General features: G+C 38.6%; 1 protein-coding gene across 1 annotated transcript in view; it reads right to left on the bottom strand.

Annotated features, from left to right (window-relative positions):
- The window catches only part of CACNA1D (calcium voltage-gated channel subunit alpha1 D), a 165,598-nt gene that overhangs the window by 37,820 nt on the left and 101,612 nt on the right, over positions 1-26,166 (bottom strand). The window contains exons 13-31 of the mRNA XM_050979491.1: positions 25,702-25,927; positions 25,350-25,557; positions 23,652-23,772; positions 21,969-22,083; positions 21,219-21,288; positions 20,553-20,622; positions 19,699-19,843; positions 18,064-18,193; positions 15,249-15,308; positions 10,985-11,091; positions 9,787-9,874; positions 9,210-9,317; positions 8,988-9,040; positions 8,609-8,755; positions 7,733-7,934; positions 6,394-6,552; positions 5,610-5,720; positions 2,606-2,635; positions 46-129 (exon numbers count right to left, since the gene is read on the bottom strand). Of these exons, the coding sequence (XP_050835448.1) occupies positions 46-129; positions 2,606-2,635; positions 5,610-5,720; positions 6,394-6,552; positions 7,733-7,934; positions 8,609-8,755; positions 8,988-9,040; positions 9,210-9,317; positions 9,787-9,874; positions 10,985-11,091; positions 15,249-15,308; positions 18,064-18,193; positions 19,699-19,843; positions 20,553-20,622; positions 21,219-21,288; positions 21,969-22,083; positions 23,652-23,772; positions 25,350-25,557; positions 25,702-25,927 (2,234 nt within the window). The remainder of the gene's footprint in view (positions 1-45; positions 130-2,605; positions 2,636-5,609; positions 5,721-6,393; positions 6,553-7,732; positions 7,935-8,608; positions 8,756-8,987; positions 9,041-9,209; positions 9,318-9,786; positions 9,875-10,984; positions 11,092-15,248; positions 15,309-18,063; positions 18,194-19,698; positions 19,844-20,552; positions 20,623-21,218; positions 21,289-21,968; positions 22,084-23,651; positions 23,773-25,349; positions 25,558-25,701; positions 25,928-26,166) is intronic.

The raw sequence follows: 26,166 nt of genomic DNA on the forward strand, positions 1-26,166 counted from the left end.
GAAAGAGAAGTAGGGACTGGGGAAAGTAAGCTGGGATATACTCACATCAGCTTCACTGAGAACGACGTCTACTATGCTGCCAATAACGATGAGGGAGTCAAACGTATTCCAGGCATCACTAAAATAGCCCTGAACAGAGCAGGCAGGGTGCAAACGTTTGTGATTACACATGAAATGTCAAATATTTGCATACTTCTGTTTAGTTTTGCATAAACAGAAATTAGTTAAACAAAACCTGTGGTCTAATGAGAAAACAAAACAAAAACCAAACAATATTGCCTACTGAAGGAAAAGCAACATATATGTGCATGTGTGTGTATATATATAATTATATATATACATGTACAGACACACACACAGACACACACACACTCTACACATGCAGAACACACCATCAGATAAGCACGATGCTGGCGAGCAAGCCATCATCCAAAATTGGTTTTGGGCTTCTAGCAAGGCTGAAAATTTCTAACATATATACCCTAATGAGGACAACAAGGCCCCTTTCAGTATATTTCTGCATGACCAAGCCAATTGAAACCTCCTTAGTCTCACCTAAGTGGTTGGTAAAAATATTCAAAGAGTCACATCTCATCACTGGCTAAACATGCACAGTTATTAATGTGAAACTGTGCATAAAGATTAGAGAATTGACTTAATCTTCCACTCATAAACTAGGTCTAATGTAGGAACTCATCCCACATTTGCAGTCAGAGGGTGATTCTGTAGCCAGTGAAACACTGAACAATTTCTTAATGCTTCTGGTTGGTGCAGCCAGTCCAGTGTCTGAAAACTCATTTTTATCAATTGCTTCATCACCCTTCTGATGCTTTATGACTTTAAATATATTCCCCTCATGTGTGCTCCTGGGACATGGCTGCAAAGGCATATAAAGGTCTATAATGCAATTAACTGACTGTGGGCTAAAACAGCACATTTGAGCAAAGAGGTTCTTCAGAAGAATCCTCCAGGTAGGTTCCAGTATGGAACAAATCAAAATGCATTACAATTGTTAAGATAACTATGGAGACCAGAGTTTTCTGCAGTATATGGCTTTTTCCAACTTCTTATAGAAAACCATGACTGCAAAAATTGCTGAACTTGCCCTTTACCTCATTCAAATATATTAAAGTATCAGTGTACCATGACTAAGGGAAGTGCATTACATGAAAAAAGCTGGAATGTGCATTTTGTACATGTACATTTCTTGGTAATTAATTTTAAAATACTAACTTTTCAGCCACTATTGAAGCTCTAAAATAATACATTCAGCAGGAAGTTTAAAATTACAAACATGCTAATCTAACCTTCTATGTAGTTACATTTTTTTATAACACTCTTTGCTCTAAGATAATGTTTTAGCTGAGTAGTTTAAGTTATTACATGACTTGTAGTTACATTTTTTTATAACACTCTTTGCCCTAAGATAATGTTTTAGCTGAGTAGTTTAAGTTATTACATGACTTGTTAGCAGAAAAAAGAAAAATTGGTTGCAAAATCAATTTTAGAATTGGACTGATATTTTTCTCAATATTTTAAACTTAGAATTTCTAGTAATTTCACAGTTTAAAGTAATGCACCTGAGTACATTAATATTTGAAAAATGCTTATTTGGAGTGGAAATTTCCTCTTGGAGACTATGAGAGAGCTGCTACAGCAGTCAACAGCTCCACATTCTTGGAGAGGAAGCAGGGTCAGGAAAGGCTCACTATGTTTCTAATGTTACTCTTTTAAAACACAAGTTGCTACCATCATTCCTTTGTCTAAGAAGGGGCTGAAAGAGGAAAACAGATCAGAGTATTCTTATCTCTACCCTTTGCACTTCTCTGGTTCTTTGGGATCAACCATCAATTCCAGTTTTGGGGCAAAAAGCCAGCGCTCTTGGATTTGGCCTCCTGAAGAAATGCCTCCACTCCCAAGAGCTCTTGCACAATTCCCTGCTGCTCCCTCCTTACTCTTCCTGCTCATGGCAACAAGCCATTCCCAAAGCTTTACTAACAATCATACTGAACCACCCCAACAATATTGAATTTTATCATCCTGATGAAATTAGCAGCTGCCAATGAAAGAAAGGGAGCTGCTCTCATCATGCTCTTCCTGATCATTCACATTCCTTATTTCTAAGTATCTTTGATTTTAGAATAGCAATATTTTTATCTGTATATATACAAAATAAGTGACTATTGGCAAACAGCAAACACATATTCAGCACAATCCTGAGCTGTGCTATCCATCTTCCTCTACAAAGGGAGCCAAAAAAGGTCCTCCAAATAAAGGATAATTTCAGCTACAGAAAAAGTTACTTTACTAGACACGCTGCAAGATAAAGCACTGAAATAAAAAAATCACATTTTGATTCAATACAGCTAAAACACTTTACAGCTAAAATAATTTACACACTTATTTATTTTATGAAACCTTTTCCATCAGTATAGACAAATATTGTTCAAACTAATATGTAAAGCAAAAGCATACAAACAAACGAAAAACTAACAGAAAATAAAGATGGTTTTGGAAAAGGGAGGAATGGACAAGTCACAGCAAATAAACATCATGCAAATAAGTTGTTTTCACCACTGCAAGGACCCAAGATCAATTCACTTACTAGCCATCTTTCCTTTTTTCTTACAAAAATCTGATGTAAAACGACATGGAAAATCATTACAAGTTTAAGCAACAACTGGCTACCAGGAGGCTGTACATACAGTCTGTGTGGATGGATTGGTTTTGATTCCAAAGCTGTATTTTGTTTTGAATGGCACTGAACCATGCTGAGTAAGAGATTTTAGCAAATGTGAGGAAAAAGACCTGTTCTTTTAGCTTATATTTATGAAAAATTTGCTCATTGGAAATGCCGAAGGACAAAAATCACAAACCCTGAGGAATAGGTAGGCATGGAGAATTAACAACAAAATGTTTCCATACATCTACCACATAAATATTTTAGTTCTTTTAGTACTCTCTTAGAAAATTTAGGGCCTCATTCTGTAAAGCCTTGTGTGATTCAATCTCCCAGTCAAGTGTGCCAGACACTCAGCATCACCTTTACTATTGAGCACTTCTCCAGGTTTTATGTATTTCAGAGCTGCAAGGCAGTCTGCAGTGCCTTGGTTTTACACAACACAATATCATAGGAAGAGCATCAATAATTTATAGTAGCCTTAAGTTTATATGACCAGCAAAACCAAAAGATCACCGTTTTCACAGGACTTTTGTCTGCATATTAAGGGGACACTGTCAAGCAGATGAGATAAAAATTAACAGGTTTTTATCTAGTCTTATTTTTACAGAGTTAAATGGAGTTTTTATTTGATGCTTTGAACATCTCTGAAATAACTTTTTAAAAGCACAAAATTAATAAATAAAACTTTATTATGTCAGACTAACCTAAGAGACCCACCCGCCAGTGACACAGACATAGAAGAAATTAGAAATTTATCAGTCTTTCCTCATGAACCCTAAAGCAAAGCGTTAAGTTTGGTTTCAGATTGTTCCTACTATTATTAAACTTTAGTATGAGTTAAAGCAATTAATTGTTGTTTTAAACATGTATCTATTTTGAAATTTAGATTAAAGACATTAAAATTCTGCTTAAGGCTGCTATCTGATTTTTGATTATTAATGAACTATGTAATAGGTGTTGCCAATAGGTTCTGTTGAAGAGTATCTGTTAATTTAAAAGGTTACAATCTCCAAAGAATAACAGGAACAACCTTAAATATACTTTATTCCCTTCCTGCTCATTAGTCTCTTCCAAAAGTCTGATTATCATCATGGTCTTTAAAACTTGTCTTGCTAATTAAAAAGTTTAAGGTGTTCTGCACCTATGAGGGACTGAAATTCAGAAAAGGAGACCTTTCCACTGGCAGTGTCTGCCCTTCAAACTCTCAGGGTTCAGATCCAGGGATGTCTCACAGTGAAAGCATCCAGTCAGATAGAAAGCATGTTGCAACAGAATTAAAGCTCAAATTGTACAGAGTCTTAGAGACCAGTTTTAACACATTGCATTTGCTAACAAGTAGGAAGCCCACAGTACAAATGGAGCACTGTGATTTGTACACTCATGATCAGACCACTGTGTTTGGCATTAGCTGCTATTTCTGACTACAGTCACAAGTGCATGGAGAACCATACAAGGATTCACAATCTTCTTTCAAAAAGCAGATGATAAAATGCAGCAAAGTCCTCTGTGCAAAACAAGGATATAAAACAGGAAATACAGATCAGGAAAGACAACCAGCATACTCATGACACTGTGGTCCACACGGCTGAGCTATCTCCTCTGGGGCCTCATATTGTGCTATTTTTAATGTGAAAACCTTAGCAGTCAAATAAGATAGCTGACACAAAAATACAAATAAATTCATTAGAGAGTACAATGGACTGGACAGTGCAGAGCGAGACCACGGGAGAGCGGGTAAACATTCACCCCCAGCTCCACAGTTCACATCTCAACAGCAGATCTCAAGAGATGGATCACTCCTTCTCTTCTGCAGGCAAAGAAAACTGGCTTCAAACCCAGTAGCTCAGGCTGTACAGCCAAGCTCAGTACTAAATACAAGCTGAAAAGATAGTTTTGCAAGTCTGGAAAGCTGTTGTCAAGCTGCTGCAGCCTGAGCTGGGAGCACAGAACTGCCCAGCTCAGAGCAGGGATGGGGCTGCCCAGAGCCAGGGCTGCTTCACACCAGCAAAGGGCACAGCCCTGCCAGCCCCTGGGCAGGTATCCTGGCTGCTTTAAAAGAAGGGCAATGGGAAAGAAAAAGTACCAGCCTTGGATGGTGAGAGAAGTAAACCTCAAATGGCTCATCTGTTTTTTTTCAAATTCCAAGTGTAGCAAGTGAGCACGTTTTACTCATTTACATAGCCCAGAATAAACATTAATTTCATGGTACTAAAAACAAATTTTGTCTGTTTGTTCATCATTAACTTCTGCACTCTATAAATGCAGTATGAGAACTGAACAAAAAGGCTGCATTAGCTGCCACAGGATACTTTTTCCTTTTTTTCAATTGTAGTTACCAGTTTCTCTTGCAAATCTACTTTTGAAAATATGCCTGCATCATTCATATTGACAGTGTCCCTTTAAAACAAGGAATCAACCACTCAGTGTGGGGCCTTCTACCAAATATTATGTATATATATTACTGAAAACATAAAAATCTAAAAAGGCTATTGCATATGTAAATTATTTATGAGTATGTTTGCAATACTTGGCTGTATTTTATAAAGTAAAGAAATTATTTTGCATTTTAGAATAGGAAATTATACTGGATACAGGTCTTTACTGGAGATTAAATTAGGGTCACATAATGAATGTAGTACCCAGAACAGGAGATGTGGTAATGCTCTAACAGGAAATTATTTATCTGATTTAGAAAGGGACATTTTTATTACCTCAAAATATTCCAGATCTCATCAACCACTTTGTTAGATTATTTTCTGATATCTGCATTTCATTTCCTGGAGTTACACTTCTATTATAATTTCTCTTGTAGATAAAGGTGGGAAATGTTGTTTCTTTTTTTCTTTGAATAACATACAACAAGTGTGATACTCATCATACTTAATTCCTGTGGTGATGACCTAATTAAAGCATATCTTAAACTTACCTTGGGTTTGAATGCAATCAGTTTCAAAACCATTTCAACAGTGAACACTCCTGTGAAAACCATATTCATAATGTCCATGGCATCATTAAATAGCTTAGACTGTCCATAGTGCTGTGAATGAAAAACAAAACACTTACAAAAGTAAAGGCTTTAAAATGTGAAGTGAAAGCAAGGCAGCCTAAGACAAAGCTGACAAAAATGCAGCATAGGAAAACATTTTCTAGTAAAATTTGTGAAGCAGATCTATACACATGGAAGATGAACAGAGTATCCCTGGTCAAGCTTGTTTCAATTTATTCTGTTTAGGCACACAGAAGAACAAAACTGTCATTCCTCAACATCCTAGGGGAATCTCCAGAGAGAAAATTGTTCCCTCAAAAGAGAAGTGTTAGATAACAACATTTTCCCAGGTTTTATGCACAAGGTTTTAAAATTACACAGGCTTGTCACACCTGCTTAGAAAGCCTGAAGTATGGTAGTCACAAAATATCACAGTGTGTAGGAGGTATATTTTTAAGAGGACAGTGTATGCAACTATACTGAAAAAAGCAGAATGATTTTGTAAACTGAATTTAAACCATGCTTTTTCTTACCAAAATCTGAAATACTAGGGAAAGAAAGAGACAACTAGAACATGTCACAGAAAACTACTGTGATCAGAAGTTCTTTAAAATTCTACTTCATAAAAAAAATACAGGTTGCCATAACTTAAAGGCCCTATACCACCCCTACCATTCCCCTCAATTTATGCCAACAGCTTCAAGAGAGTTTCTGCTTTTCCTACCTGCATAGCCAAGCAAAGGGTGTTCAGCATGATGAGGACAAACATGATGTATTCAAACCCAGTAGAATTCACCACATACCAGAACTTGTACTGGTAAGGATTTTTTGGAATATATCTGCGGAGAGGACGAGCCTTCAGGGCATACTCCACACACTGCCTCTGAAAAGGAAACACAGCAGAAACTGTCAGACTGTAACCTAGCAGGTCATCAACTGGGAACACCATCATTCAGTGAAAATTGTTAAATGTGACTCTCAAAACCTGTCTGTCTGCTTGATTTAAGGCCTTTTATTACTAAGCAGAAGGAGCTCACCAATCCTTGATTATTTACAACTGTATCTAATCATATCCACTACTCAGCCACATGCAAAAATCCAATCATGCCCATGGAAATTCTGGAGGGTTTTGCCTTTAGACACTAATATATTACAGTATGGATGGGTATAGCACATAGCAGGACTATTATTGATCTCTAAACCAGGTTTTGTTTTTACTCCCTTGTCAATCACCAATGGGCCTGCCTAGCATTAAACCCTAGAATCAGCAAAGTAAATACTGAGGAGTTACTTCTGACAGCTCAGTTAACTTGCCCAGCAAAATCACATCTGTAGGAACATCATGGATTCATCTCATAATCTGTTAGTGCCCAAAATCCTCAGGGCTGGGCATCCTACTTGTCTCTGAAGGATTTCTTATAGGGCCTGACTAATGGGGCACATGGTGCAGAAAGAATCCTGGCTGCATGCTTGGCTACATGCTCGGCTTTCTTTAAATGAAGTCAGCCAAAAATCCTGGCTACATGCTTGGCTTTCTTTAAATGAAGTCAGCCAAAAATACCCAAAAAATTGTGACTTATGAGTTTCTCAGACAAAGGATTAAACAGTAAATGGGGACAGATTTTTGTAATTTTAATCTGAATATCCCCAGTGAAATTCTAAATAAATGGGGATGAGAAGTGGAATATATTGAAAACTTGAACTTTGGACACTTTCAGACTATTTGAGACACAAAACAATTTCCCAGTTCTTAGTGTAAAACCTAGCTCTGCCTCAGGATAACCTGGCTGTATTCTTATAAATGTGCCACCAAAAAGCAAGATGCTAGGAAGTCAACAAGCTTAGTGGACACCTTTCACAACAAAAACACTGATGGGTTGGGCTCACAGAAAGGTACAACAGCCTGAATACCCAGTTAAATAAATACCCAGATAGTAAAAAATATATTAAATACTAAGCTATGTGTTTGGTGCCCTCTTCTGCCCCAAAGCAGAAAGGATGCTCTTGATGCATAAACAAAAAAGGCTACTTTCAAAACTCAAGAATTCATTATTTATTTTAACCTGATTTTTGTCCAGCTCACAGTTCTTGTACTCTTGCTCTCCCTGTTCTTGGAATGTAACAATCACAAAACCAACAAATATGTTCATCATAAAGAAAGCAATAATGATGATATAGATGATGAAAAAGATGGAGATCTCCACTCTGTAGTTGTACACAGGTCCTACATTCTCGCCATTTGAATCAATGGCTTTGTAGAGCAGCCTGAAAAACAAACAAAATTTTATCTTTATTACCATTAAAATGAGAAAATAGTAAAATACACAGACTCAGAGGACAGGTTTCAGAAATGTCTGATGTTCACTGACCCTTCTTCTATTTACTGATAGTGCTTGCAAGAATACAGAAACCAGAAGAATTACAGCATGCTTTGTTATATTCTTTTTTTTTCCTGAAAGCATTTAGTTAATGACCCAGCTTTTGTATTTTTCATTCAATTATTTATTTCCCAAGTAGCATTTTCTCATTTAGGGAAATAGTGAGTGGCAGTTAGCTCTTTCTAGATTTTTCTATGAGTGTACTGCTGTCTGATTTTTTTAGTAAAAGGTTTACTGGAAGGCCTAAAACTTTCAAATTAGCCTTATTTAAGGACCACTGCTGGATAGGCATCTAGAATTGTTACTTCCATTAGAGCTGAAGAGAAGTTCCTTATAGCAAATGCAGCAAGACTAGAAATCAAACAATACATAAAAGTTCACCTTTTCTTATTTTTCCTGAAATATGGGATAAGTGCCCAGACTCAGGATAAGAGTTTTTTTTATTTCCTCCCTTTTTACACCACCACTTAAAACTGATTTATTGCCCAAAACTGTCTGGTAAATGACAGTGAAAATGCAGCTCTGGAAAGAAGGCTGTGCAAACACGGAGAACCCACTCACGCTGGCCAGCCTTCAAAGGTGGAGACTGTGAACAGGGCCATCATAGCAGACAGGACATTATCAAAGTTGAAATCACTGTTTTGCCAGACCCTCTCTTTGACCATGGGACTGTCGACATCTCCATCCTTGTAAACGATGTAAATCCCTCTGTGGGAAAGAAAGGGGCATCAGAGAAATGCTGAACTGACCTCAGGGTCACTCAATGCACCATTCAAAGCTGTTCCTTACATTGCCTCCTCATGTTTGCTTTATTGCCTTGTTTTCTGGTGGGATTAAGATGACAATTCCAATTTACACAACCCTAACCAGCCTGACCCATGCACAGTTTAAGTTATTCAGAACAAAATGTGGCACATTCTTAGAGCAAAGATCTCCTCACCGGCATTCCTCGGGGTTCTGCTTGGCCTCATCAGTGCACTTGTAGAATTTACCCTACACATAAAAACAAAGAGCAATGACAAAAATGCAGAATATGCAAAATGAATGCTTTTATACTATGATTGGTTCAGGATGGGACCAGCCCAGTCCCAGCAGCAAACCACCAAGAATTCAATTGAGCTTTTCTGTTCTTGATGGACTGGAAGTTCTGAGAGTGTCTCACCTTAAACAGCTGCACCCCAATACAAGCAAACATGAACTGCAGCAGAGTTGTGACAATCATGATATTACCAATAGTTCTGATAGCCACAAAGACACATTGAACAACGTGCTGGAAAGAAAGAAAAAAATATATTTCAATGCAATTTGTCACAGACCATATATCATAAAAGTAATTTCTTCATTCTTTTTTAAAATTACTATTTTTCTGTTGCCAGCATAATACCTAACACTGTAATTTGACTTGTTTTTTAAATTTGTCTGTAAGTTTGTTGACACAGACCCATCAACACCAACTGACTAGAAATTACATAGGCACTATGGATAAACAACTGAAATGCACTGACAGGTTGCTCATCACTGTCCAAATCTGCTCTCAGTGGCAGCTCCTGCACACACAAACTGCTGTGACTGTGGGCAGAGCCTGGGCTGGCTAACACCAGACATGTTTAAGAATCAATAAATTTGATTTCTGCCCTTGCTCTGTGACAGACATTTCTCTTGAGCAACAATTTTTAACCTGAGTCAGGACTGAAGGATCAGGCCAACAGAAATATAACTTAAAAAATAAAAATAAACACCTTAAGTCCTTTTGCTCTGTTTATTGCCCTTAGAGGCCTCAAGACTCTTAAAACTCTCAGAATCTTCACGACTGAGATAGCACTTGATCTAGAAGAAAAAAAAAATTATACTATTACTGTTAAGGAAACTGATTTTATTACAGAATAACAATGTCCTTACAAATTCATGAAATGTGAAAATTGAAAAAAAAAAACCTTCAACTAGAACTCTCAAGATATGTATACAAGGCTTTTCTTTATTCTTTATTGATTTTTTTATTATTATAAAATAGTATACATCTCATAAATACCATAAGAATAATTTTGATTTCTGGAGCAAATTTGGAATTAACAGCTTAGAAGCTCATCTAAGACCATAATGGAGCAAAACAGTCCCCACAGTATCTTCCAGTGTTGACAAGCTCTTTTAAAGACTGTGTAAATCCTATAAATCAATGAATCCTTCAATTTCCAACTAACCTTAGATGAAAAGATCTCAAATGACTTTGTTTCTCTCTGTTTAACTAGCTAGGACTTTATTTTGAAGAAATAAGAGTGCACAGTGTTCTAAAGAACACTCTGTGAGACTGAAAGTTTGTGCAGTAGGAGGAGGTCTGGTACCAGCAGGGTTCAGAGTGGGGAGCAGCTGCCTGACACCCTCCCCTGCTCTCTTTGAGTCACTAAGGCTTTCACAGATTATTATTAATATGGAAAAACCACCCAATGAATCAAGAAGCACATTTAGATTCTTTTACTGCATTTAGTCTGACCAAACAAAATTTAAAAAAACCTCTCCACTAGCACTGACTGTCCTGATTAGGGTACAACTTCTCCCCCCTCAAACAGCCTAGTTCCATATCCCCACAAGTCAGCACTGAAAGACCAAATAAAATCAGATTGCAGGTGAGACAATGGCTCAAGAGAAGGGATTCAAACCTCCTGCAGCTCCAGGAAATCCCTGCTGTAGCAATACCAGTGTCGTGGGGCTCCTCCTCGCTCTCCTGGTAATTGTGGGAAGTAGTGATTTGTTTCCAGCCCATACCAGTGATGAATTACAACAGTCCCCATGGAGAGCACTCCCTCCCTCTTGCCAGCCCATCCCTGAGCACTGGCACTGCACACCCACACATCGTGGGGGAACAAAAGGAGCTGGAACACTGACTTCAGGATGAAACCCCAGAGCAGAAATAAAGCATTCCCAGTTAAGTGTAGTACTTACTGAATCCCAAATGAGACCAGAGAAACGCCCACAACCAGCAAATCCAGCAAATTAAAATAATTCCTGCAGAAAGACCCTTTATGAAGGAATGCTCCAAATGCTGTCATCTAAAAATAGAATTGTTACACACTTAGTCTATATTTCAATTTATTCAAATTCACATTTAGGCTGTTTACAAGACACTTGCTTGGAGTGTGAATGCATACAATACTATCTCACTTTCTAAAATCCTTTGAGATATAAAACAATCCCTCTGCATACATTACATCTTTCATTTAAAGCAGAAAAATTCTGCTCAAGCAACATCAATAAATATGCTCATTGTTTCTGATATCAACAAATGTTTTATTTTATGTAAGCACAGATGAGACTGAGATGATTACCCTGAATTAATTTGACCTTCGTTAGAAAAATTGCTAGAAAAAAAAAATTCAGATTTCCATGTTTACTAAACTGTAGGGTCCAAATTCTGACTCCTAATTATTCATACTATCTTAAGAACTGAAAAGGAGCTGAAAATGTACAGCAAGTACCTGAGAGCCAAAGCTGGTCCAGAAGCAGGGCAAGGCTGCCCCAAGGCAGCACTGCAAGGACTACAAGGCTATTTAGCTTTGGCTTATGGCAGACATGAGTGGCTATCTTGGAAAAACCTGATGACCAACAGAGGTTTTGTGTTCTGTGTGATCAGAGGTCCCTACATTTTGCTGTTCTGTAGGGAATATCAAACATTGCTCTTCCTTTTGGACTTTGTCTAAACTTTTTGTTTTCTGTCCCTAAATTTAAATGAAAAAAGCTTACAAAGTGGATCTTGTATGCATCATTTGCAGGTTTCATTAGGAGCCAGTGATGGAGGCTCTATTAATTACAGCACCTGGGCAGATGATTTTGGGTATCATAAAGCTGCATTTGACACCTAAATCCATCAATTAGACTTCCTACCATAACTGTAAGTAAGTACCAGTTAAAAAATGCACAGAGGAATCCAAAAAACCATTAGATGCACAGACTCACCAGCTGAAGAGAATATTATGAATTATGTGAAACACTGAAACTAAAAACTCATAACAAAAACAAGGATACCTCTGAAAAACACCTTGTAGTCAGCTCAGTCACACAAATTCTAATTTCTTCAGCCTCAAGATCTCTTACAGAGCCTGAACACTGAGCCATTCCTTGTTTTCCACAGGTAAGAAAATTTGATGCCATCTAGGGAACAACCCATACTGACTGTGCATTTTAATCCCTTTACTTTCTATTCTGCTCCTGGAGGAGTAGGGAAGAGATTTTATTTCATTCCCCTCACAGCAGATTACTACAGCTTTCAAGACAGTTCCCAATGCAGGGCAAAGCTACAGGCAATGGGCATCCCAGTGCTCTGCATCCCTGCTCAGTTCAGACATTTCCAGGCATTCTGCATGGCAAACCACCACCACCACTAAAGGCTGGGCCTCTGCAAAGGAAAGTTGTATTTTTTTGGGAAGCAAAAATTAATTAATTTCCTTATTCTGTTAAGCCCTCTTTTTGGTGATCAAAATACTAAATATTCCCAAAAGCTAGAAGAGTAAAAATGCTAAAGCTTTAACCTATGCCATGGCATGAGATATTATAATTATCCTATAAAATTTCCATTAAAGTAGCTCATTCACTTACAGCTGTACAGAGTACATCTAAACTCTGTTGGGAGTGAACACAAAAACAACCCTGAAAACCAAACTAACATCTATCTACAACTACCCATTTACATTGTATATGATAAGAGCAGCACACAAAGTTTCATGGAACAACTCCCACAAAAATGAGGTGAATAACTGACAATAAAATGCAGGTGAGGTACATATCTCCCCATCTTCACATGGAGACTCATATTTCAATCACCACAAATCCCAGTGGAAGAATTTGTTACAACTCTCTAGTAAGTTTAAATGGTGTGGGATCAGCACAGTAGGGGGAAGTAGAAAGCTCAAATCCCTAGACTGACCTTGGCTCTGGTGTTGTCACCTTTCCCAAGTTGTCCAAATAGCATGATAAACTGAATTTCAATGTCATGCAGGGAGAATTCTCAAATGTTTTTAAAGTGATGTTGCAGCTTTTCTGTTTTTCACATCATCATTCATGCACTCAACACTGTGCAATGTGCAAATCCTTGTTTGAGAGCAGTAAGAGCACAGGGAGACTTCTGACATTCTGAGAGTTATTCTGGTTTAATGCTTGCTTTTGTACAGTTTCTTCACTACAGGTGGTAATAGTGCCTCTGCTTATCCTAATTTCAGTTTCATATTTTTTTTTGCCTGGAAATTAAGGAATACTATTGTTCCTGCAGGTCTAGTTTTGAATTTTCTCCTTGCAGAACACTCTCCTTCTGCACAGCCCTGACACTGTGGGAAGCACAGCACAGCACAGGGAGGGCCCCAGGCACAAGCAAGCAAAGCCAGAGTCTGAGAGAGGTTAGCAAAGCAGGCAGGTGTCTGTGTCAGCTCCTGACTGCCCAGCACCTCTGCATGGTACAGTTTATTCTCCTTTACATGTGAGTGTGCTACAGAGCTTCCTGGAGAAACCACAGTCAGGAGCATCAACACTTTTCATTGTGATGTAGCTCCTTGTTTCCCTGTAATCTTTACAATTCCAGATTTCAGCAGCCCAAGCTCCGGAGTTTCCTGCTTCCTTTGGGTAACTCATAAATTGCTCAGAGCCAAAATCTCTTGCAGTTTGCAGGAATGTTGCTTTTCTTAACCCACCCAGTAATGCCTCTTTATCCTGCCCTTTATAATTCCTCTGCCTCCTAGAAAAGCACAAATGGAACTGCAGGAGCTGGAGAACCTGCTGCTCAGAGCATGTGGAACTTTACTGCCTTTCTTCTGCCACAGTTACAATGGTAACATTATTATGGCTCCCCAAATTCAGAGTTGGGAGCTAGTCTGATTTAATGCTACAGCTCTTTTCAATGCTCTGTTCTCTCTTTTAGTTTGGCCTTTCTGTAGCAGCAAAACCCCTGAATATTTATTTTAGTGTGCTACAAATGAGAATAATCAATTCTATAGCAAGCTTCTCACAGCTAAAAATGTGAAATAAGGGGATAAACATTAAGCCTGGGAGAAAATTCACAAGCATAAAAATAGCCTATTACTTACAGTACAGCTTATCTTGTAAACAGCCCAAATATTGCACCAATTAGTAATAATCAAATTGCATTGTGAAGAGTATGCACAGCAATATGAGCAAAAGCTGGGAGAAGAGATCTTGTTAAGCTTAATCCTCAACTGGAAATGCATAGTTTATGTACAGATTGTTAGTGTGCCAGCAAGTGTATAAATCAGGGTTACTCAACCAAAAACTTGAGGTGAGAATAAGCACAGCATGAAACATTTATGAATCATGTGTAAATCTCTGAAAAAACATTTTGCCAATTTCCAATGAAAAATTTTACTTCCTTGTTCAGCATTTTGTTTCGTGTGAACGCAATTTTTGGTAATTTATCTTCTTTACCACAGTAAATCTTGCACATTTAAAATCTGAGTAACCCCAATAGATATCCTTAATAATCAGTACACAAACCATACATTAAAATGCCAATTTTTGGCTCATGCATGGGTAATACATTTAAGCAAGCATAATTATGCCTGTCTGTGAATTTAAATGTATGCCCAAAACAAATGCAAAGTATCTTAGTGTATAGATAGATAAATGCAAGATATCTTGCAAGTCCTATTGCAAGAAAACAGTTATCTACTATTTTAGCTCTGTGGACATAGTTCAGCAAAATAAATGAGAAATTACATGCTCCCTCCTTATAAGACTGATTATCTCTTTCAGAAATGCCAGAGCAAGGAGAAGGAAAAGCTCATGCGCAGTGATTTATTTTTCCCTTTTCTGACAACTGTAAGTTTAAAAAGGGTAAAAAATGAATTATTAAACTGATGTAATGATAAAAAATCAGCTTCTTCATGCACCCAATGGTAAAAAAATAACCAATCAAAACTATGAGGATAAAAAAAAAATCCTCTAGTTTAAAAAAGTTTAGCTTTGATAGCTTAGAGAAAAGGCGAAGAACACTTCAAGGGCCTTTTCTTGGCAGGTGACACACAAGGAAAATCCTTTTAAACAAGCTTCCTTTAAAAACCTGTTACCTTCAAAATGATCTCAAATGTAAACATACTAGTGAAGACATAATCTGCATACCCTAGGATCTGGAAGGTAAACAAAAAGTTACAAACATTATTGCTAAAGCTGCTTTTGGGCTAACAAGGATCAATTAACAATGCATTACCTTTAACAGGATTTCAACAGTAAAGATGGCTGTGAAAGCATAGTCAAAGTAACCAAGTATCTGCAAGGTATAATACGTGCCACAGTAAGAAATCCATCTCTTAATAATTTTCACAATTTAGACCACATACAAAACACCTGAATTAATCTAAGTAGATAGATGGAGGATTTACACAAAGTAGTTTAAAATTCCAGCTACTGTGCAAACATTTTTATTTGCTTAAAAATCAAACAGATGCCACTGTGCTCAGGTATTAGATTTCACCCCTGAGTCATTGACAGGACCCAATAGGCAACAATTTCTTTCAAGTCAGACTTTTCCTCTACCAGCTTTCACAGATACTTTCTTCAGCCTTTAGCAGAGATACAGAATCTTAAACAAACAATAAATACTTATTAATAATGTCTGTGGTTTTTACCAAAGTAATGCATCACAAAATGAAACTGCAGTCAGTGGCTGCTTCTAGAGTGCAGATCACCCCACATCTGCTATATGATATTGTTCCTGTATAGGCTTGTGCAGAGTGTCACAAAGCAAATTAGTTAATAACTATCCAGCAGTGTTTTATTCATTGGAAATCAAAAAGAACCCACAAGAGTTGCACAGTGATATGAAGTTTCTAAGAGGATTGTGGCTGTGGGATTGACCTCACTGCACAAGAACAGGTATTTCAGAACCACCCAGATCTGTGGCCACATCACTAACACCTAAACCAGTGAACTGCAGGAGGCTGGGAGTTTAGTCTCAAGGATTCAGCAATCCACCTAGCCAATGGCTGTGTACAGAAATATCCTTCCTGCAGTTCAACAACTAACCGAGTGGGAAGGAGAAATAAAATAAAGAGACAATACACAAAGAAATTAGTCACACTAGATTAAATAAAAAGAAATAACTTTTCCCCCATATTCCGTTGAATATCCCATCCTGCTGTCCCTTGATGTGGCTGAAAAAAATAGGCAAATGTTAAAGCCATATGACAAAAATTAATCAGTAACCAATTCACTCCAGACTTAAAATAAAATAAAAAATATTTAAAGGCATTCCAGTTTGTAAACTTTCATTCTGTTGCTGACCTGGCTGATGGCAGGAACGTGAACCCTCAAGGCAGTAAAAAGGAAATTATGCAGGCCTGGGGCATGTGAGAGCACTTACAACAAGAGGGCAACACCTTCCTGAAATCCCTCACACATACTGTCTGTGTCCCAACAGAAATAATCTTTTCAGTTACCACACTCTCCACTTAAATTTTCCTAATGCTCCTCTAGTTACAAACACAATTATCAGCCCTTGAAGCCATTTCTATAATAACAATTTCAGTATTCTCTACCAGCTCTCTCTTTTCCTACCCATTAGTGTGATTTATTTATAGGATTACATTGGTCCAGCTTTGTAGATAAGGGAAGTACACTGCTCTGCTGAATAGTGCATGAAGAGTGTCTTTGTGCTTTGGCCTCTTTTTACCTCTGGAGAAAGTTTTGGCTTTTTGTTTTTTACTGAATTTACTGGAAAAGTGTTTGGAGAATGCCAACAGCCTTTAGAAGACTTTCAGAGGTTGCACCAACACCAGCAAGAGCCAGAGAGACACAACCTCTGCAGCCTCAGCAGGGCCACCTGTCCTGCAGGATGCAGAAGAGTTTCTCTGACTCTGTGACCATCTCCACAGATCAGTTTGTACCTAAAATAGGAGAGGGCTGGAAGTTCTGTCAAAGCATCCCCAAAGTCCCCATGCATCACTACCAAGCTGCACCATCTCAGCCATTTCCTACCTAATCCAAAGCAAACCCAACTCACAGGGATGTGAGAGTCTTGCTATGCAGCTGAATCAAGTGCAACAAGGCTAAAAGAAAAATCCATGGTCATGAGAGTGACCATGGATTTATTTTAGTTTCTGTGTCTAATAAGTGTACTTTTGAGTAACAGTTAAGTCTTCCACTAAACGAAGCACTTAAAATGTGCTTAAACAAATTCAAGAATTTCTTTTGGGAGACCACAGGTGTTTAGCCCCCACATAAACTACAATTTTATCTATTAATAAGGACATTACTGAAATTAATGGTTTTTAGGTTGAAATGCCATTTTTCTCTGAGTCAACACAAGAGCTGGGCATGGTCTGATCCTGCTCTTACACATGTGTTTAGAGAAAAGTGAGATTTGTTTGGTTTCTGATGCAGCCAATCAAGAATCCAAATATCTTTGAGTCCAACGTGGGGGTAGCTCAAACCCCTCAGAGTGGCCACACAAGCTTCCCTGAGAAAAAAACTCACTCCCAAAAACTCACTCCCTTCTCAGACCAGGACAGGAGGTACTCCTCATGAATCCCTACACTCACTAACAGAGGGCTCATCCAAGTGCCCCAAGGCCACACAATAGAGTCAACAAAGAGAGGACACATCAGAGTCTGTTCCAAACATGATAAACAGTGATAATTTTAACTGGCATTTTTAAATCAGCATCAAAGACTGTGAGGCAGTAAGAGTGATTCAGGAATTGCACATCAGGTACTCCAGCTGCAAAGGAGGGAGAAATATGAAAATTATAGATATTATATTCAGCTTGAGAATTATTTATCCTGATATATTTATATTCACAGAAAAAGCATTATGTAAATAATAAACACTTCTAATACTGGTGATGTTCCATCAATAAAGTCAATTGTTTTAAAGATATATGCTTCTTAGAGCAAAAGGAATATAAATGTACAGCTTGAAAAAGAAGAAGGAAGGCTTTTTAACATGAAAATTAAAAACAAGGCACTAGGCCCAAAGGATTGTATCTGTGAGGGTCTATTTATCTTCAGACAAAATGAAGGGCTTACATTATTTCGAAAAGAGTGGCTGCGAATTGGATCTTCTGCTGCTAAGGAAACACTGCTCAGCATGATGAAGACAAGGATGAGATTGGTAAAGATGTGGTGATTGATAAGTCTGTGGCATCCCACTCGAATTCTGAAGAGGAGATACAGAAATACACCATTTTTGCACACAGAATTCAGCAGATGGTTAATACACAACACGTTTTCTGTTACTCTGCCAGCACTGATGGAGCAGAGCAACAGTCAGCAGCTAGAAGCAATGGAAGTCCTGAAGCCATCGGTCTGATTGCTTACAATGTAAATAAATTCAAAATCCAATTCACCTGTAGTGAAGATGCACTCAAAGCCATCTGGGAGGGGTTGGTTTCTATTGGGTTATGAACACCACAAGCTGCAGTGCTTGTAGCACTGTGCACGTGCAGTCACAGGTCAGAAAGACCAAGGCTAGATAATAAATATTCCAGATCCCCAGTTCAACTTGATTCTCACTGAAGTTGTCATAATTACTCATCTTGAGAGATGCAGCTTAGGCTGCAGATCTCCTTGTGCTACTTAGGACTCAAATCAGAATCTCTACAAAGATTTTCTTATAGAATTAGAGGACATGTGGGTGTTGGAGGCTCCAGAGCTGTCAGGCTTTAGCCACATGACATGAAGTGTAACTGTGCATATGCTTAGAGTCACTGATCCCAAAGCAATCACAAATACTGAGCAGGTCTGGGATTAAACTGACAAAAAGGCAGGATCAGGTTCATAACTGACTAAAATGAAGTTGTCTAAATTCTGCTGAAGACTCAGAAGGTTCTTGGCTAAAATTTTTCCTCCTGTTATTAAGTAGATGATTGGAGTGTGGTGTATCTTAGTGAAGCAAATTGGCCATTTTAGACTGAGAATGCCTAGTGTTAGTTGAAGCTGAAAGCAATTTGAAATGTTCAACAAACTTAATAATTTTGCATCCAAAACATTTTATCTTGATCTTCTTCTAAACTTGATGGCCTCTACCACTGAAAGGCAGCATTCTCCCATGCCAAATAAATATTAAGGACTTCTACTGACTAGTCAAGCTTGCTGTCTTCACCAGGGCAGAACTCCAAATGCTCTGGAGTTAGACTAAAGTGGTGAAAGATTCCACTGCCCCCCCAAAATCCAACTATTACAGTTCCTGATTTTTTAAAATAATTTGTCTTTATCTTTGATGCTTGTTTGAATCTGGGAAATGCTGTCACCCTAAGAGGAATATGTGCAACCTTTGTCCTACTTTTCTCTTTTTCTGGTTTCTCCTCCACAGAGGTTACTAGGGTTACTAGAAATTCTGTCTCATGCCAAAGATGTTCAGATCTTTTATATCCAGTGACTAACATAGTACATAGATAATACACCCCAAAGGGTACTTTGCAGATATGTGAGAACTCAGACTACATGTATAAAATGCTATTATCTTCAACAGTGGGAAGAAAAATAAAATATTTTTCAAATTCTTCTCATTTTCCAAGTCAATCAGAAAATTTTAGGAGGGAGGCCTAATCTCTTTTCTGTTGAAGGCACCAGATTTCTACTCCTGGTCTCCCTAGAAGGAGGTCTGTTACTTCACTGCTAAACCCTGATGTCTAAACCAATATTTTTCAGAGTGCTATTTACGGGTTGGTGCTGCTGAAGATGAAGAAGGCACTCCCTTCAGGGATAGGTGTTATCTTCTCCTTCATGTTGAGCTCTGATATCCTCCGGGGACGTGGGCCTGCTGGTACCTCTGGCTCATCCTCCTCATCCTCTTCATCTTCACCTACTTTAGATTAAACATTCTTTTTACTATAAACTTAAAAATATCAAGGTTTTGTTCATAACAATACAAAAGCATAGCTTGTATGAGAATACACATAGGAAATATACATTCATAGCATGATTCTAAAAATCTATAAACATCCCAATGTTGTCACAAGCTCACACAGGGTGCTGTGCATGTGTGGGTGTGTGCATGAGTGCATTGACTGGCTCTGCTGGTCCTGAGCAGCCTCACCTGGGGACTGCTGGAGTTCAGCTCAGCCCTGTCCATGCCTGAGCTGAGTGCTGAGCTCTGGGCACAGGGTGAGCACTGTGTGCTCAAAATTCAGGACAGATTTCTGTGCCATGCATCCAGACAGTCAGGCAGAACTGATTTTTAGATAAGTATGTTCACTGGGCCAAGAAAAAACTGACCAAACATCATCAGCCCTGGAATGTTCTCTTTTGCCAAATGTTTGAGAGAAGTTTAGAATTTGCTCTCCCATCCAGATAGTGTAACCAAAACAGTCCTGAGGCTCAAAATATTAACTCTCAAAAGCTGCTTGTACTGTCTGGGAAGATGAAGAAAAAGATAATACTCAGGCCCATTTATCCACTGATAAGACAGCACAACTTCACTGGCTTCAAAGGAATTGATTTCATGTTCACCAAGAGCAAGTTCAGGATATTTTAGCAAAGCAACTTAAATGTGTTTCTAGCTAGTATTGACATACCTGGTACATCACAGGGGGGATAGGGATCTTTATCCTCATCCTCTCCTTCTCCATATTCTCCAATTGTCACCTGCAGCAATGGAAGGGATGGACAGGAGGAAAAATACATTTTAATATGGAGTACAAAGCCCACAGAAAGCAAACCAAATAAGCCTCCAAAGTCAGGGAAATTAGTTTTATGAAGCAGAGTAACTCTGAGAACACAGGAGAGGTGACATTTTATTACTAATTTTTTGAAAATTATTTTTCTATAGTATCCACATTTCTCTGGCTGTGTAAATCACAAAAGGAATGGAACCAACACATTTTGATAAAATCTACCAACAATGTTTGAACATTCTAAGAGTTTTTCACTCACTGATCTCATTGGACTTATCAAGCAAAATACCTACAGGGCTCCTAAGAAAAAAAATCACATTTTTCTAACATTAAAATTTTGTTCTCTAAGAGCTTCCCTTCTCAGGATATCCTGGAACCAAAAGGATTTTTCTGGTTGGAGAGACACTGTGAGGATGCAAAGCATCAGAACTAAGTTTCCTTTGCCTGGAAAAAAATGCAGGGATGATGGGCTCATAAAAGGAATTGTACAATGCACTACACAAAGTACTCCCTAGCAAAATCAGTAAAATTGCTTCTTTAAAAAGAGACAAGTTTTAGGATAAACACCTTACTATCCTTGGACTTCTTTTGGTCCCCTTCTGACTTCTCACTTTTTTTATTTTCCAGACTCTCCTTTCTATAAAACAATACAGTAACAATTACAAAGCATGCCATGTAAAGACAGACAATTTTAAGTGAACTATATCAATTCTATGAAAACCTGAAAGCCTTATAATAAAATCTTTGAAATATTTGTACAGCTGTAGGTGTCATAGCAATAAAATCTACTGCATTTAAATGCAATGATCCATTTAAGATTATTATTTTGAATATAATTCCAGAAGCTAATCCCTAAAACATTCAATGCATGATCATTACTCCTTTCTAGAGGGATAAACTGTGCCCTTGGACTCACACAAACAACTTTCATTGACTTCAACAGCCTTGCACTGATTTCAAGAGAAGGTTTTCTACTTGCCTATATAAGGCTTAGAGAACTGATTCCACAGGGAGCTGTGCACTGGCAACAACAGATAAATTCTTGTGTTAATTGCACAATAAATCCAACCGTTGCAATGTTTAAATATCAGTTGGTTTATCATTACATTCTTAATTCACCTCAGTTACTACCTTTTATCTAAAACAATATTGTTTTTCTATTATTTTAGTGTCTACACAAACCCTTTCCTTTTTTTCCTGAGTCCAGCACATTTTGAAGTTGGTAAAGACATTCATATAAAAGCATCCTTATGGAAGAATTCAATACCCTCCCCCTCCTTCCCTCTCCTGCTGGTTCAACATGCCCATCTATTTTACCTCGCATTCTTTTTCCTTTCCTTTTCTTCAGCTTCTTCTTTCTGAGCTGTATTTAGACTTTCAGCATCTGCCAAGTTATCCACAGCAATGGCCAAGAAGACATTTAGCAAGATATCTATTTCAAATCATTTTAAGGACATTATGCCTTACCACACTTGTGTGGTTTATTATCAGCATAAACACTGAATGTGAGAGATATAAAACACATGTTCCCAACCTACAGCGTGGAGGATTGTGATGCTGGAGAGTGCTGCAAATAACACCCATTTGATGGGCCAGGCTGATACTGGCTGTAAAGTGAGCAGAGATCCATTAGGACCATGGGTTTTTAAATAGCAGAATGCTTGAGGTATTTTTTTAAATAAATGAAATTCAACATCATGCTATCCTGAGCAAGTCCATAAATATGAAATTGGCTATTATATGTGAAGACTGTCAGGCATTTTGAAAAATTCATTTTTATAATGCACTGTCTTTCATGTCTGCAACAATCTATATCAAATTCAGTTCTTCAGCCCACATCAGTTTACCACAAATACTGATACAAATACCTTATAGTGCAGAAAATACAATGTATTTACCCTTTCATCACCTCCTGACCTTTTAAGAACTTCTGAGAGTGGCAGTAGTTTGTTTCTACATGGGGCCAAGGAAGTATTTCCAAATCACTGAAGGCAGGGAAGGGGAATGATGTGGCAGCAGACTTTGTCCCAGCTGCCCCAGGGTGTGTGCCCTGGTCCCTGCCCTGCAGAGAGTCCCTGGCTCACCCTCAGCCGTGCCAGAGCTCAGGGCTGCACCGAGCCCTGGGGATGGATGGGGCATCACTGCTGCCAGGGGCTGGGCTCCAGCCCTGCACTGCCACCACAAACAGCAGCAGGGCACAGCTCCCAGGGGAGGAAGAGAGAAAACATTCTCTGCTTTCTGCTTGGTGGTGGCCAGAGATGGCCTGGAGATCCTGTCTCTGGTTCCTCAGGGAGAAGGAAAGGAAAAGGTCTGGAGATCCTGCCTCTGGCTCCTCAGGGGACAGGGAAAGGACATGGCCTGGAGATCCTGCCTCTGGTTCCTCAGGGAGAAGGAAAGGAGATGGCCTGGAGATCCTGCCTCTGGCTCCTCAGGGGACAGGGAAAGGAGATGGCCCGGAGATCCTGCCTCTGGTTCCTCAGGGAGAAGGAAAGGAGATGGCCTGGAGATCCTGCCTCTGGTTCCTCGGGGAGAAGGAAAGGAGATGGCCTGGAGATCCTGCCTCTGGCTCCTCAGGGGACAGGGAAAGGAGATGGCCTGGAGATCCTGCCTCTGGCTCCTCAGGGGACAGGGAAAGGAGATGGCCTGGAGATCCTGCCTCTGGCTCCTCAGGGGACAGGGAAAGGAGATGGCCTGGAGATCCTGCCTCTGGCTCCTCGGGGAGAAGGAAAGGAGATGGCCTGGAGATCCTGCCTCTGGCTCCTCAGGGGACAGGGAAAGGAGATGGCCTGGAGATCCTGCCTCTGGTTCCTCAGGGAGAAGGAAAGGAGATGGCCTGGAGATCCTGCCTCTGGCTCCTCAGGGAATGAGGAAAGCTCTGTTTAAAGGACTCAGCACGTGCAGAGAGCCCTTGCCTGTGGCCATTTACCCCTCCCAGAGGGATTTTGTGGATGTCCCTGGCACAGCCCCATGGGAGATGTTTCCAGCCAGTGTAAAGGATACAGTTACCACAGATGAAGAGGATAATGAAATATATACAGACGATCATGCCTGAGGATGAGGGACCACCGTATGCCATTATGCCATCATACATGACAGCATTCCAGTCTTCCCCTGTTAGGATCTAAGGAGCAGACATTAGGACATTAACAGTAACTCAGCAGCAAAAGTGAACAGAGAAACACTTTTCCTCTGACCACACTACACAACTAACCTTCTGTATGCATAAAGCAATACCATGTTCTTTTCATGCATTGCTTTAAAAGTCCCTTTTAAACCTCTCCTGAAAGCTTGGGTTTAACTCTAACAGCTTTTATTTTGTACTATGCCTTTATATGACTGAACTTCAAAGTCCAAAATAATAAAAATGAAATTCTGTTGAAATTGTATTGATCTTGGCATGCCAAAGAGCCCTGGTTTTCAGTAATGACACTTACGTATGTAGCAATGCCAACAAATGTCCATCACTTAAAAATCAAGTTAGAATATGTTTTAAGGTTCCTTTTTTCTTCATTTTTAAATAGTGGCTACAAATCTGTACTACGATAAAAATTCTGAGTATTGCAATGCAGGCTTTAGGGACACTTCATATATTTCTCCAAAATTATCAGTTCCATCCTGAGAAAACATGCAATACTCACTCTCCCTCCAAGCAATTAAATGGTTGTTTAAGAAAATTAAATACATGCCATTTTCTACAATTTATTTTTGGAGAGCTAAACTTATCCAGCTCATTGTCATTTGAGCTCCCAACAGGTTGGTCGCTCCTGAGTGTGTTCTAAAACTGAAGGAATCTCCATTCCTTTGAAAATGAGGCACCCTGAAATCTGAATCAAATCTAACTCAGCTGAATTGGGAAGTAAAGTCTCAAGTTTTTGTAGGGGCAATGTCAGGTCAAATGTGAACACTTTAACCCATAAGGAAATTTCTCATTAATATTTCCTGATCTTGAAATTGAATGGAAATATTTTTTGCTTGCTCTGGGCAAACACCAGATGGGACTTCTACCAAAGTGACAGGAAGTTGACACCAAGGTGAATCCTGCAGGATCAGCTTTAACTCTCCCTACAATGGCTGAAACCAAATATTGTGGTAATGTACACAGCCAAGTGTGAAAATGGCGAGCAAGATGAAACCAAATAGCCTAATTCCAGTATCCAAATAGGGAAAAATAAGTTTTAAAAAAGCATCACAAAGAAGTGAAAAGTAAACTCTAAGTATGTCCCTACCATTTCACTGGTAGTTGACAAGTTTGCCTTAAGATTTTAATAAAACCTGGTCTCTAAAGAAATTAATGTTTTGTGATATGACCTCAATGTAAATATGCACTCTTTTAAGACTTATTTTTTTCTTGCTTGAGAACAGTTGAAATGTTACACAGCTAATGAAGTTAAAGAAAAGAATTTGATCAAAATAAATATAACACTCTACCTCTTCTTCTAGTCATATGTTTGATGGACAAAGGAGATTTAACTCTGTGAAGTAACACGACAGCTATGTTGCATAGATAGATCAAAGAAAATATGAAACAAATGGTACAAATGGTGCAAAGTTACCAGAGTACTGAATTTAATGAGAAGAATGCTACTTAAAGTAAACTGAATAAATAGTAGTCATGATTTCATTTTCAGGCAACATGATCACTTAAACAGTTTTGCTGATCAAAGGTAAAATGTCTCATAGGGGATGAAAGAAAGTTACCTGGAATACAGTTAAAAGGGCTTGTGGAAAATTATCGAAGGTGCTCCGTTTTGTTTGAGTTTCATCAAAATTAAATTTGCCTCCAAACAGCTGCATTCCAAGCAACGAGAAGATTATGATGAAGAGGAAAAGCAGAAGCAACAGTGAAGCAATGGACTTCATTGAGTTTAACAAGGATGCTACCAAGTTGCTCAGGGATGCCCAGTGCCTATAAATTAAAATGCGTGTGTTAACACACACCAAAAAAACCCCAAACAAAACAGTAAAAGAGCAGTGCATGATGAAGTATTACAAAACAATTGCTGATCACTCTTCAGCTATCCTTAGAATTAGCAGTATTGGATAATCTTACCTTGTTACTTTAAAAATACGCAGGAGACGAACACAGCGAAACACTGAAATTCCAAGGGGTGACATAATTTCCAACTCCACCAAAATGGTTTCAACAATGCCACCACAAACAACGAAGCAATCAAAGCGGTTAAAGAGAGAAACAAAATAGGCCTGTAGGCCCAAGCTGTACATCTTTACTAACATTTCACAGGTGAATAAAGCCAGAAGAACTTTATTTGCGATATCTGGAATAAAATATTAAAGAAAAAAAGATTCTGAATTGCCTCATAGATTCCACTTTTATTTTAACATATTAGTACTATAGTTTCTACATGAGTTTTCAGCTTTTTGCCTAAAAAGGAAATACTGCTTTTTTTATGTTGGACTGTAGCTGATGCTTAAGTGGCAAAAGTTACACAAGGATGCAAAGCTTCCTGCCAGCTATAAACTATTCATCTTTCCAATCTGTTGTGCAGTTCATGGT

The sequence above is a fragment of the Serinus canaria genome, chromosome 12 (assembly GCF_022539315.1).
Source record: "Serinus canaria isolate serCan28SL12 chromosome 12, serCan2020, whole genome shotgun sequence".
NCBI lineage: Eukaryota > Metazoa > Chordata > Aves > Passeriformes > Fringillidae > Serinus > Serinus canaria.